Consider the following 14,935-nt stretch of genomic DNA (forward strand, 5'->3'; position numbering starts at 1 on the left):
ATAGTCTCCTCAGGTTGATATAATCACTGTGGTGATCTGTCACTGTTACACAAGTGATTTGAGTAGGGAAAATTGAGATTTCTCTCCACACTTCTGTTCATATTAGTGTTTCAACAGTGCATAGATTTCTCTTCCTACTGACTTTGATTCACCTTGCTGTGAACCATTATAAGGAAATGTCCCTTCTGTTGCAAGCATTTCTAAAGCACTCAGAAAAGGAAATCCTCTTGTATTGTTTTACAGAGTAAGAAAAATCATTACCTCTGCAATGAACCCCATCAGCTTTCTCAGTAAAGATGTATAGGAGATGGAATTTCCACAGTTGTCCATCTTTGTCCCAGAAAAAAAAAGAGAGACAAAATGAGATTGTTTAAACTCACTGAACACATGGTTAGGCCAGGGTTTAAGGAGAAATGGGAAGGAATGGTTGCCAAAAGTTCTAATGAAGTTTTTTTTAAATGCTGTTTTTCTGGTTGGATTTCTAGGCCATTTATACACCCAAATGAACTTTATTTGGGCATGAAGCTAATGGCAGAGTTCAAAAAGATATGCAAAAGGTTCTCTCATATCAGCTGTCACTGGCATCAGTGAAAAAGCACCAATCTAAAACTTCAGTCCAATGTCATTAAGAAGAAAATCTCTGTAACAATAGCAATTCACTTCATGCCAAATTGAAATGCTACCATTTCTTTTTTATATATAAAAAGGGAGTTTCTGAAGATTGCATAAGAAACTACTGTAGCTACAATACAGCCTGACCTGGGCATGAGCTTTTCTTAAATAGGAACCATACGTCTTGAAGAAGAGCATTGAGCGGAGATAAAGTACCAGATAGCAACTTGCTTATTCTGCTCAGTACACTAGAGTTCAAGTACAACCCATAAATCAAGAAACTGGAGGGTTTATTCCAGTCATTTTTTAGACTGTGTTGAACAAGCATTTGGTGAAGAATTGAGGATAAGTTTTGTGAACACAATGTTTGAATATGGGCTGTGCACTGAAGAGGAATTTTACATGTGACCACCTTACCACTGATTTTTTTTTTTTTTTTTTTTAAAGAATTTGGCTTCCAAATAGAGCTGTCTGAATATATCACCACTGTTTATCCAAGCAGACTCTTGTATGTGCTGTTACCACTTCCATTATCAACTGTTCCTTTTGGGTACAGTTCAAAGCTGCAGGCACAGCTCAGGCTGTGTTTGGATGCTAAGCCCAGCTTTGCATTTCAGTACTGTATCCTGCTGCTCTTTTGTTCCCAGCCAGATGCCAGTCTTCACAACAAAGAGGTGCCTAAACATCACTGCTGCCCAGTGAAACCCCAGTCAAGTGTTATTGCTTGTCTGGTCCCAGAACCTTTCTTCTTCTCTCATTTGTTCCAAGTATTTCCAGGGCTGGAACCAAGGGATGCCCCTTTTTATGTAAGAGTTTATCAGTGTAAAGAGGAGACAGGCTACTGGATCAAAATGTTTCCTGACCTAAGGTTAACATGCAGTGCAAATCCATTCACATTCATCAATATCAATATCATCTTAATATGAGTGCCAGTGATAAAGAAGAGGAGGTGTGGGGGTTCCATAAATGTCATGGCTACCTGCATTCTGGCACTACTATCCTGAATTTTCAATAAGCTTCTCTTATTAAAGTTAGTATGAGGTACTTCAAAATCTGTTCTTCCCCCATACATTCCTTTGTCTAATAAATAATAATTTGTCTTGACCAAGGCTGATAGTCTCCGTGGAATTTTTGTTTGAGCAACTGATCAATTTTAGATAAACAGAATGTTTTCACTGATGCTGAGAAGGAAGAACGTTACTAAATCATACAAATTCATTATAATTTTATATAACACGTTGTAGGCTATTTTTTTCAAATGAAAATAACTTTCAAAGTTAAAACTATTTTACTAAAATCTTATTCCCTCTTCATAATGTCTGATGGAGATTAAATTATAAATTTTATTCTACAAGAAATTTGCAGTATTTTGTTGATTACTCAAAAGAGCTATATAATTATTCATTCTGTGGTGAGGCTATGTTTTAAAGAAAAAAACTTTTAAAGATGCTTTCAATTTATTCTATAAAAAGAAGGCCAGTTTGTATTTGGTTTAGAGTGTACATAAGTTTCAGAGCATTAAGTAGGAATTTTTAAACTCCTCTGAAAATTATATGGTAATTTAATTCAAGGTAATTTGTTTTTCATTTAGCGTCTTCCAGACACTATAATTGCTTTTGTAACAAGTGTTTAGCATGAAATGAGTACATAAGATCACACAAAAAAAGAAGAACATTCACCTGTAGATAACCTAGTTGTATTTGAGAGGTTAAAGATTTTTGTTGTATTGAAACAATGGCAAGTTAGATTGACTTGATGCTTTTTCATGATTTTTATCTTCCATACCTCTGAGTATAATCTATTGGTACAACAATGAATATTTTGTTAGAAACACTAAGGAAATCCTCCTATTAGTGTGGTGCAGGAGTTTGCAAGTTAACAGTAATACATTGATTATACTTCAACTACAAACTTCAATTATTATTTTTTTAGTTGGAAGATGAGAAATTTGCTATTATTATCACAATACCTACAAGAACCCAGCTGAATCAGCACATGTCTTGACCTCTATAATCCTGGAGTCACATCTGACTGCAGTGGCAACTGCAAGGTATAACTAAATAGGTTATTAGTGTGCTGCTCAGATGGCTGAGGATCTCCAATCTTCAGCTTTATGAATCATGACACACCTAAGGCATAAGCCAATGTGCAGATTTGCTTGCAGCTGATGCAGCTTATTGCTCTAGTAAATGCCAGGCTTAGGGGTGTAGTGTATACATGGGATGATAATGCCTGTGATTTAGCTCTGTCCCTTACTGTATAGCTCTGCCTGGAGTTTGCTCCCTCAGGTTGTCTCAGAGCTTTGATGGCTTCCTCACAATTATCTAGCAGTTGCCTGCAGTACAAAAGGAAAAATGAATACTGAACAAGAAATATGCCCAGGTGACCTAAGCCTGGCTTTTTAACAGGTCATACCAAAGTGGCAATTCCATAGAAATTCTATAAAGTACTCTGCAAAATGATAAATGAAAAGTCTGTTTTTGTATTCAGAGGTGTTTGTTTAAAGACTGATTTAGGTGAACAGAAACTACTGATATTATCATTATATGTGTACTGACATGAGGGTAAAACTGTGTTACCACAATATATAAATATAAATGTAAGTAAATATAAATGACGTTTTCTTTTGTTTATTGGACTTATCAAACAAAATCAACATTTCTAATAATCCAAGTAATTAATAACAAAAAAGTTAGTTTAGACCTATCTTTATGAGTTCTTGTTATTTAATGATTATAACTAGTTACTTCTAATGTAATTTGTTTATTTATTAAATAGAATATGAAATCACAATTGACATTTCATCTCTTTAGCATGAGTTTAATGAATGGAGCCAAACTAGTGGCCTCAGTGTGCAATAAGTGTGGCCCTTAAACTTTTCCATTTTATTATTTCTTCTCTAAAAAGCATAAAATTAAGTTTTCTAGATGTTCAGCCAGTCACTAGTTACTGACTCAATCTCTGCTTATGTGATGAATGTAGGGAAAAGGCTTAATGAGCAATGGATAAGCTTTAAAACCTTTTGTATTTTATTTAGATGCCAGTGAATTTTATTTTGGTCTTGTGTTCATCTCTGCAGCTCCTGCAATGCAGCTAAAGTTCTGCACTTTTAGAGGTTAAACTTTATTGTTCATAGTGGTTGAAAAGGCTAGAAATTAGCAATCCATAAATGCTGAAATATTTAACCTTTAGAAAGACTCCATATTTTTCTTGGCTTCAAGCAAGTGTGAGATGTGCAAGGAATACTATAAAAACATTCATCGTATCCTGATTTTTATTGTACCTTTAGGTGGACTTACCGACTGAGTTCCACATTTTTTACTTATGAGCAGATACTCAGCTTCCAAAATGAAGTATATTAAGACAGACAGTGGCATAAAAATGCATTTAGAAATACATTGAGTAAAGGAAGTGATTAGCTGCTTACTTACATGGCAACAAAAAATTGTGGCAGTAAATGTTAAAAAAAAATAATTAAAAAGTTCTATCAGTAGCAATCCTGACAAATGTATATTTGCACTGTCAGCAAGCTAATTTGTCTTTCACTTTAAAATATCTTTAATAACAAGGAAAAACTTTAAGAATGGAGTGCAATTGTTGTCTCTAGGATGACAATTTTATGTTCTCTGCCGTATAATTTACAGCTCAATTTGTATAATACAAATATCAGAACGTTCTGAAAAGTTGCAAAAGCCACATGAAAGGTCAAAATTTTTATTGTCAAACTGCTTATGTAAATATTGTTCAAAGCAGAATGCCCCAAACTAGTGGCTTCTTAATTCAATACGTAAAGCATGAATCAGGGTGATGCCAGGGGCAAAAAAAGTGAAAGAGTGATGCTGATGCCACAGTAATGTAGTGTCACAAGGCATCTGCTACTAGATGGATCATTAGATGTGTGCCTGGTAGCTACTGAAAAAAGGGGAAAATATATTGTCTGATACATTTGTCAAAAAGTTTAGAAAAAACACTGAACTTATTCCAGTTTTATTTTTAGACATGCGTGGCTCCAAAGGAAAATAAAAAGAATTGCAGAAAGTCTTCCTCTAAAGTAATCTTATGCTTTAGCTAATTCCAAATAGTACCATAATATCTATAGATGTATAGATATATAATACAGATTTCTGCAAGTACAGTTTCTGAATGACTGGTTTATTCTAACCAAGTGACGCCAACATGAAATCGTGCCTCACAATGACTAGATTGATATTGATTTTAAATATTCCTCCCTGAAAAGAAGGGCTTTCAAGAATGGCAGTCTTACATCACACAGTTTATGGAGGCCGCTTTCAAAACTGCCTAGGGAAGCTCAAAATTAATTTTATCTATATCAGCTTTTACTTTTCCAGATGTTTCTACGACAGTTCGTTGGCATATCAAATTACTGTAAGTAAAGATTGTAGACATATGAATGTGTATAATTACATATTCTTAAGAATAAAAATAAACTTAAAATAAGAAGAGATTAATTGAATGTAGGATGACACTTACTTTTCAACATACTGGTATTTTTACAGTTGTAGGGATGCCTGCTATTTTCTAGGAGTATCATTAACTCAACAAATGTTATCCAGATGCCACAATATAATATTAATCATTTTCTGGGAGGATGAATCACATTCCATCATGTCGTACAGATGGGTGCAATATTCATATTACTGGTTCCATATTTTGTGTGTCAGCAACGTTGTTTCTCTACCAAAACTGTGTTTGAACAAGAGAGGCCTAGAGTTAGTTTCTCCCAGTTCTTTTGACTGCCACTGCAGTTTAGTATTACCTTTCAAGCTGAAAGAAACTTTAAGGATTAAAATTTTAAAATCATTACATTTCTAGCTCTGGGTGATCCAATAAAGTCCAGCCACAGCAGTTCTCATTAGGTGTAATTCATAAACTTCAAGTATAGTACTTAACACTTTATAGAAAAGTGGGGGTTTATGCAGAGATACCTTTAATCCATTAACTAAGACAATCTTATTTTACACATTGCTTAACAATTCAGTGTTCTCCACTCTATGATTTTTTAAATTTATTTTTTTTAACAGAAATTGGCCGTATACTTTAATCCAGTCACTTCCCAAACCATGGTTGCCAAATTCTATTCAGTTACTTTATAAATGTGCTTTTATCATTTGTGCAATTAAGTGTTCAGGGAAAGGGTTTTTTTTTGGTTTTGTTTTTTTGTTGTTGTTGTTGTTTGTTGGTTTGTTTTTTAATTTCATGGCTATGAGATTGTCACAGTCAGACTGAATCAGTCCTAAAATTTACTTTCAGCAGACAGCCTAGGATATAGAATTATAGATGAAGACATTAATCCAGAATGGCTTTGGAAATAGATTCTTTAACATCTGAAAACCTTATGGTTTAAAACCTATTTCAGAACCTGCTAGGTTTCAAATCTAACTGCATAAATTGCCTGCTATTTCCTTGGGTCTTTGCCATATAAATTAATGAGTATTTCCAGCACTAGGAAAAATGTGAGGAAACTTTACCATTGTTAAAACTTCAGTCTTCCTGTGTTCCAGTTCTCGTCTTGCTGATTGTCACCATGAGGCGACGGAAAAAAGAGCCCCTCATTTTTGATGAAGAGAGAGATATCAGAGAGAACATTGTGAGGTATGATGACGAGGGTGGTGGAGAAGAAGACACTGAGGCTTTTGACATGGCTGCCTTGAGAAACCTCAACATCATCCGAGACACCAAGACCAGAAGGGATGTGACACCCGAGATCCAGTTCTTGAGCAGACCAACTTTTAAAAGCATCCCAGATAACGTCATTTTTAGGGAATTTATCTGGGAAAGACTAAAAGAGGCTGACGTGGACCCCTGTGCACCGCCCTACGACTCCCTGCAGACCTACGCGTTTGAGGGAAACGGCTCGGTGGCAGAGTCACTCAGCTCTTTAGATTCCATCAGCTCAAACTCTGACCAGAACTACGATTACCTCAGTGACTGGGGCCCTCGCTTTAAAAGGCTTGCAGATATGTATGGGACTGGACCAGACTGCCTATACTCATAGCCTTGGAACTTTTCTCTGACAATGCACTGAAAAGTACTAAACCAGAAAACTCAACCTTACAGACTGAAGAAAGTTGTAAATATTTCTCCATTTTTAACCTTTTAGGTTTTGGGTTTTTTTTGCCTTGGTGGAACATATCTTCATTAGACTTGTCCTAGGGACTGCACTGACCACACAGAATACGAGCATTTGGTGGCATTTTTGTAAAATGAAATGCTCAGCCACGTTCAAATAGATAGCAACCCTCAGATACCTTCAGAGGCAACTCACTTTCAAGAGTATGTTGTGCACTGTGACCTCAATGACCAATGGGAGTCTGTGGATGCCTTCGCAGTATTGCTATATCTACAACACAGAGTCTCTGACATGAGATGATGGAAGAAGAAACAAATTTACAAATCTAATATATTATTCAATACAATGTTACATTGTATGGTATTTACAGATGCAAAGGTTTTTTTAACAAATTTTCTTTACAGCGTTGCATGCAGCTTGCTAGGCCAAAACCAGAAGGACAGACATGAAAAAATAAAGAAACAAATGCCAAGCAGTTTTTTTGCTTCTCCCTGTTTCTTCTCAGAGCTACTTAATTAGAAGTCTCTGTAATTTTCTGGGTAATTTTATGAAAACTTACTCTTTGCTGTAAGAAATTCCACAATGTTTGTCATCACCTTACCGAAGGAGTTTACAAACTACATGAAATGAGAAATATGGAGGAGTATTCTTATGGTTGAAAAAGTTTTGTGATGCCCATGTAGGTATAGAAAAGATGTTGCTATCTATTTGCTATTTTTTATTATCTCTTCTGATTTGTACAGGAGAATTTATCCTTTTTTATTATTATTTGACATAAAGTGTTATATTTATTTTGGAGCTCCAGTCTCCACTAAATTCAGGTCCATTTTTACTGCCTCATGGTATTAGACTTGTCAGAACATGCTGATTTTTCTCCAGTCTCAGATAAATGTAGGAAATGAAGCATGGAAATGGAGAAATTACAGTAAAGCAATCTCGCCAGCCATTCGTCTCTCGGAGAGGAGAGTAGCTCCAAGGACATGCAGTTGTTCTTCTGAGCCATTATAAAGTCTAAGACACTGAAATCAAATATTTGTACATTGAATTTTTGGAAAGAAGACTACAGAGGTAGCTAGGAGTGTCTTTAATGCAAGATTTAATTTTCAAGGTTAAACATGTTACATGCTTGAAAGACTGTAAACACCTTGGTTCTCTCCTCCCCCTTCTCTTTTGCTGCTGAAGAATCACAGTGAAAGATTCTTTTCAATTTCTTATGTTAAGCAATGTGATGCTATTAACTTCAGAGGTCATCTTTAGAGCCTGTTGCACTGAAGTATTTTTCCCCAAAGGTGTGTTAACTCACTGCACATAATTTCTATGCTGGTTCAGGGGTGCCAAAACAGAAGGACAACTGCTGTTAGTTGGAATACTGTACGATTTTGAAGTAGGATTTCTTAGAGCAAGACAGCTTTTTTATGATTCTGGCAATATTTATAATTCATCTTTCATGATTTATTACTAGGTGATAAGGCATATATTCAAGTAAAATAGTGGTTTTAAGTATTATTTCAGATTGTTTTGGTTTAGGTAATCTGTAGATGAGTTCCTAAGTTAGATTCTGCTCCTGCAAACTTTTTTGCTTGTACGTAAGTTGAAACGACCTATCTGCAGTTACTGAGAGACACACAGAATTGTTTGCAGGACTGTGTTTGTGAACAGAAGGTACTCCATAGAGGATAATGCTTACTCTAAAAGTACTTCTTTCTAAAAGAAGGATCCTTGTGCTAAAATCCTAATATATGGTGACACCAGGCTGGGAGATGGGAAATTATCATTAAGGCTTTGTAATTTTTGCAGCCCGGCGTTATCAATTAACTATGTGAAAGTGGCCTTCAGCTCCATCAGAGAAAACAAAATAATTTCAGTCATCTGCAACACATTTAATTTGAGTTACATTTTGGTAGACAATCATTGTTTCATAACTCAGTAGATTTGCTTCTAGTTGTATTAAATATATATATATAGGTATATATATATATATGACAGATTTTGTAATGGAACTGAAAGTTATTGCCCATGACTTTTAGTCATACATGTAAGATTTTCAATAAAAAAAATTAAAAAATCAACGACGAGTATGCAGTTTAATGAGAGCAAAATATGGTGCAGGAATTAAGCAGATATTAAATCAGCAAGGTGCTGAGAGAACAGTTTTTTATTAATCTCCTTGTTGTTTGTGGGAAGATAACTCATTCAACTGGATTAAGATGTCAAAAATGATGATTTTAGCACATAAGACTCAAAGGAGATTTAAACGTAGTTTGGAGTAAACAGCACAATTCCCTGGCTTTTCCACCTTCTATATCTGCAAAAACCCAAAAAGCTTCCCTGTTATGAAACTGGGGGGGGTGTGTTTTATGGAAAGAAAAAGCTTGAGTCTAATGTAATGAAAACTCTTCAATGTCAGCTACATCAAGGGCCAAATTTAAATGCCCTTATGCAAATAAACATGGTCTGGGGAATAAACAAATGGAGTTAGAGGTGTGTGCCTGCTTGTAGGTTATGATCTTACTGGCATCACAGAGACATGGTGGGGTGGTTCCTGTGACTGGAGTGTTGGAATGGAAGGATATAGGGGGTTTTATATGAAAAACAGGCAAGGGAGATGAGAAGGTGTCACCCTTTATGTCAGTGACCAGCTGGAGAATGTGGAGTTCCAGCTGGGGATGGATGAGGAGCTGACCAAAAGCATATGGGTCAGGTTTAAAGGAAGGGCAGGGGTAGGTGACATAGTGAGGGTCTGCTGCAATCCAGCCGACAGGGAAGACCGAGCAGTTGAGGCCTTCAATAGACAGATAGGAGCAGCCTCATGTTCACAAGTCCTGGCCCTCATGGGACACCTCAACCATTGAAATGTCTGTTGCTGAACACAGCAGGGTGCAAGCAGTCCAGAAGGTTCCTGGAATTTGCTGATGATTACTTCCTTCTCAAAGTGACAGAGGAGCCATAAAAGAGAGGTGCTATGCTGGACTTTATTCTCACCAACAAGGGGAGGTGCTGGTGGAGAATGTGCAGCTCAAAGGAAGCCTTGACTGCAGTGACCATGAAATGGTGGAGTTCAAGATCCTTAGGAAAGTAAGAGAGTATGCAGCAAGGTCTGTACCCTGGACTTCAGGATAGCAGACTTGGGCTTCTTCATGGCTTTGTTTGATAGAGCACCATGGGATAAAACCCTGGAGGGAAGAGGGGCCTGAGAAAGCTGTTAATATTCAGGGATCACCTCCTCCAAACACAGGAGCGATACATCCCAACAAAGAAGTCTGGCAAAAATGTCAGTGGGTCTGTGTGGATGAACAAGGAGATCCTGGACAAACTCAAATAAAAAAAAAAAAGGAAGTCTACAGAGCATGGAAGCAAGAACAAGGTAGCCTCAGAGAAATACAGAAAGATTGTCTGATCAGGGATCTGGTTAGGAAAGCTAAAGCCCAGAGAGAATTAAATCTGTCCAGGGTCACCAAGGGCAACAAGAACAGCTTATATAGGTATATTAGTGATAAAAGGAAGATTAAGAAATTGTGGGCACCCTCCAGAAGGACATGGGGTACCATCTTAGCAGGGATATGGAGAAGGCTGAGGTACTCAATGACTTTTTTGCCTCAGTCTTCACCAGCAGGTGCTCCACCTACGCTAGCCAAGTAGCAGAAGACAAAGGCAGGGACTGTGAGAATGAAGGACCACCCACTGCAAGAGATGATCAGCTTCAAGAGCATCTAAGGAACCTGAAGGTACACAGATCCATGGGACCTAAGGAAGCTGGAGGATGGAGTGGTTAAGCCACTATCCATCATATTTTAGAAGTCATGGCAGTCTGGTGAAGTTCACAGTGCCTGGAAAAGGAGAAACATAAACCCCATTTCTAAAAAGGGAAAAAAGGAAGACCTGAGAAACTACAAACCAGTCAGTCTCCTCTCTGTGCACAGCAAGATTATGGAGTAGATCCTCCTGTAAACTATGCTAGGGTACATGGAAGATAAGTAGGTGATTGATGACAGGCATCATGGGAAGTGGGCAAAATGAGAGCAAAATATGATGGGCAAATTGAAAAAAAAGTATACTCTTCAAAATGTTATAAAGTTTAATAGAGATTCCTATGTATTTGTTTAACTAAAGCCTTAAATGTATTGTGCAGAACAGCAAGCTGAATGCTGAACCAGGACTAGAAAAAAGTCAAGGATTTAATTTTCTCCTACTCCCCACCATTTCTGCCCATGTCAGAATTTCTTTTCACTGTACATCAAAGCAAAATCATGTTGAGTCTGAGTTAGACACAGCAGAGAAATAGAACTCGCTCTCCTGCTCACAAAGGCTAGAAGACTATTTGCTAGGTCATTCTATTCAATTATTCCTGCCTGATGATGTCTTGACTCCTAGGTCATGCTACCTGAGACCTGTGAAGTTGTTGGTTAGCTTCGCGGGTGTTTATTCATCGTTAAAACTGGTATTCTTGGTAGAAAGCTTACATTTGGGTTAGCTGACTTCTTTTTCATTGGATTTTTTATTTTTCTTTTTCTTTGGTCAAGAACATACCAGCCAGGTATATCCTGGCTGTACGTTTAGTTTTGTCTTCAAACCCACCTTTTTCTCCTCTGTTAGCAGCATAAAAGAAAGTCCTGAGATGTTCCTTCTCTTTGATGTCAAGAAGTTATAGAGAAAAAGCTAAACATAGCACCAACAGACTGCAGTGAAACTAATCTGTCACTTTCTCTAAAAACGAGCTCACAAATACTACAGTTAAGCTGCCATTAACACCGTTCAAATCATGCCATGGGTCTAATCTTACAGCTTCAAAACATACTGTCATTTTCTGGCACTACTATCAGGAATTTTTATACATTTAGCAAAATCAAATTTTAGAATTGTCAAGGTTTGTTACCTGTGGCTCAGTTTCATCATTATTATTCATGGACTTGACACATAGAAAACGAGGAAAAAGTTTCAAAAATAAAACAGTACAAGTACAAAATGGCCCTTATGTTCACTTTAATGTAGTGTTTTAATTATTGCTCTACTTTAGTACTCCCAAATACATAGATAGCTTATCCTTTCATTGAGACTAACTACTCATCAATTAGCATAAGTGCAGTATTCAGCCAGACATTCAAGCAACATTAGACCATTCGAGTCTGACAAGAATGGCCAGTCTGAATTTTAATGTCCTTATATTGCCTTAATGGTCAAAACATCCTTTATTATTGTCACACTGCTGAAAATACATGGAGAAAGACGTTTTTACTGATGCACCTAAAAATGCCAGGTGATATCCTGCTCATGTTGTAGTACTTGGTAGATCTCCCTCTGGCTTTCATAAAGTGTCGAGATTTACACCTTGTTAGAAGACGCTGATGAATGACCACACACAGCATCAAGATGGAGATTGTTACTTTGAGAAAGATACCCTTATTTTTACACAATCTCTTCTGACTTTTCTAGAAGCTACAATCTGCATATTTTAATGGTACTGCAAGTAGCTTAATAAGATGTTTTTAATGGGGTTAATGACTTACTATCAGAATAGTACGCTTAATCTTGCTGTAACAAACTGTACCCTCGCTCACAAAGATTTCTGTGCATGTGCTGAAGACAAACAGTTACAAAAGGTTTACACTTCAAATGCCAATGGTGAAATACTGACTGGAGAAAAAAAGCCCCAAATCTCTTTCTCCCTAAAATTAAGAGCATATAGAATTTCCAAGCTATGAAAATCAAATTATTGTACCTTTCCCCAGACTGTGTGACCATCTGTAGCTTTACTGACTTTCAGGACTGTAGATACAATCCATATGAATCATAATCTTCCTGGTTTGGAGTCTGTTCTCTTGCTGTTGCTTGGGATTTTATTAGTGTAGAAAGGGGCTGGAGAAACAAAATGACAGAGAGATTAAGAGTGCCAAGCTTTTCCTGGTGGTTTTATTGCTTCATACATGACCTAATGATGTGAAAAATAACATTTTACCAGATGCTACTGGAATGCAATTTCCTCCAAGATTATAACGTTTCTATCCTGCAGAACAATATCTTCTAACAGTCTACAGTACTTGGCCTGGTCTCATCTTACTCAAATATAAAGGAAGAATATTAAGGAGAGAGATTAAGCATCAAAATGATAAGCTTCATAAGAAATTTCCTATTCCTCAAAACATTTTCCCTAGTTTATGTATGATGAATGCATGAATGGAGCTCTTACAGGACATACAACCTGTTGGTGCAGTTACTATTTCTGGCTAGGTATTTGTTCATGTTTTTATTCCCCTTCAGTGTCTAGTAGAGTTTGACTGTGATATATAGAAAACAACTACAGGAATGAAAAAAGGGTGGTTTATCTATCTCCAAGGACACTGTGAAGATTCAAACAGCACAAAAAATCTCTTTAAAACATGTTTGTGAAAAGATGAACATTTTGTCTCCCCCTTTCTCTTCTTCTCTCCCCTTCCATCCTCTGTCCCCTCAAAGATAATATATGACACTACAGCTTTTGCTAATATATCATCTTGCTGGTTTGGGTACACATTCATTATGTTTTGTAGTAGTTGCATGTAGAAGGTGAATGAAGAACAAGAACAAGTGTCAAAGTCAAAGCCTGAGAATTAGGAAAAAGATTTAATAGCTTCCTACTCTTTTTCTATGACCTTGATAAACTAACTTTGAGGTAGAACCAAGATTTATCTTTTAGTGTAAATTATTATATGATTACCAAATAAAATAATGTGAAAAAATTGATACTTAGTTACAAATGATCATAAGAAATATTATGCATGGCTTTTTTTACTGGAACTCAGAGATTAATGCAGACCATCTTGGCTCACTCACAAAACACCTTCACAAAGGGATTTGAATTCAAACAGCTCCTGTGAAATCTGAGGTTAGTTCAGTATTCAAAAGCCACAGTTCCTTGGAAATAAACAGAGGTAGCCAACAATCCAGGCTTCTTGTCCTTCTGGGAACAGGTAGATATGTACAGAGAAGAGAGGAAGGGGAAGCTTTTAGAAATTAATACCCGTAAGTGAATCTGTACATAAATCCAACTGCCCACAACAGAAAGCAAGACAGAAACAGGGGAGGCATCTTTCAATGGCTTGCATTCTAATCAGTCTCATGTACCCAAATATCATAGTCTGTATTAAAGCTGTCTTACTTTAGTTTGGCCTTCGTGTACTATAAACCCCACAATTCCAGAAACTATAAAGTTTTCTGTTGTCTTCTGGTGAATTTGCATTCATTGCAAGGCTGTTGCTGACTGGCAGTCTGTTCTGACCCACAACAGAATTAATACTGATGGCATGTAGAGACCATGCTGAATGACAATGTCTTGCTTTCTCATTCTCCTCCCTTTCCTGTATACAACTGAAGTGCTAAGGTCTGAACCCCAAGGCTTGAAACAAAGTTGGCTTATGGATGATTCCCACAATCAGGCAGAGGATTCTTCAGTATCAGGTGAAACCTTCCTTTTGGTTTTCTCTCAAGGCCTGGCCAATGTTGGGTGAAAGCCAATTAGAAAGTTAGCACCAGGTGCCCTGCTTTTGAAGTTAACACCAGGGGTCCCACCTCTGAAGTTAGTATTATAAGAGCTGGTTTTGCTTGTGGTGATCTTGGGAAGTTGCTTGTGGGTGGGACTGTTGTGTAGGGTTTCCTTGTTACTGGCAGGGCTTTCTCACTGCTGCAACCAGAGTCCCCTGCTATGGCAGGGCAGGATCTGGAGCTAGACAGAGCAAAGATGGTGTGGCTGGCAGTGTATCTCCTTGGCAAGTGCTGTGGTGACTTTTGCATGATTGTGATTGGGTGCTTGGCTTATTTCTTTCTCTGTTGCTGGATCTGTGGCTTGGCTTGGTCATTCCGTGGCTACGTTATCTCCTGTGACTAGTTACGTTGATCTATTTGTTCTCCTGTTGTTAACCATATCCTATCTTGCCTGTGCTTGCTGGAATTGGGTAGTAAAGTCTGTTTTCTGCCGCTGGCCATATCCTTTTTGCTGAACCATGTAATTGGCAAAACAGCATCCATTGGTCATCTCTTTGTCTAGTTGCTGTTTCCCATAGGACAGTGTTATGTTTTTGAATTCTTTCTGTGCAGTGCTTCATACAATTGATCACAGATGATGTTTAAAGCCTCTAGACAGAAGAGCTATGTTATTGTTACTCTTAATAATAATGATGATGCTGGAAAGAAAACATGACCTTGTTGGTCTTGGAATCAGAGTATCAAGTGATAGTTACATTCCAAAAGTCATGGCAGTCT

At 37.2% G+C, this 14,935-nt stretch overlaps 1 protein-coding gene across 1 annotated transcript in view; it reads left to right on the forward strand.

The window, feature by feature from the left end:
* The window catches only part of CDH7 (cadherin 7, type 2), a 69,225-nt gene extending 62,533 nt beyond the window's left edge, over positions 1-6,692 (forward strand). Inside the window, exon 11 of the mRNA XM_008941827.1 lies at positions 6,135-6,692. Coding sequence (XP_008940075.1) covers positions 6,135-6,628 — 494 coding nt within the window. The 3' untranslated portion in view covers positions 6,629-6,692. The remainder of the gene's footprint in view (positions 1-6,134) is intronic.
* The last annotated feature ends 8,243 nt before the right edge of the window (positions 6,693-14,935 follow it).

This window comes from Merops nubicus, unplaced genomic scaffold, assembly GCF_000691845.1.
Source record: "Merops nubicus isolate BGI_N331 unplaced genomic scaffold, ASM69184v1 scaffold18906, whole genome shotgun sequence".
NCBI lineage: Eukaryota > Metazoa > Chordata > Aves > Coraciiformes > Meropidae > Merops > Merops nubicus.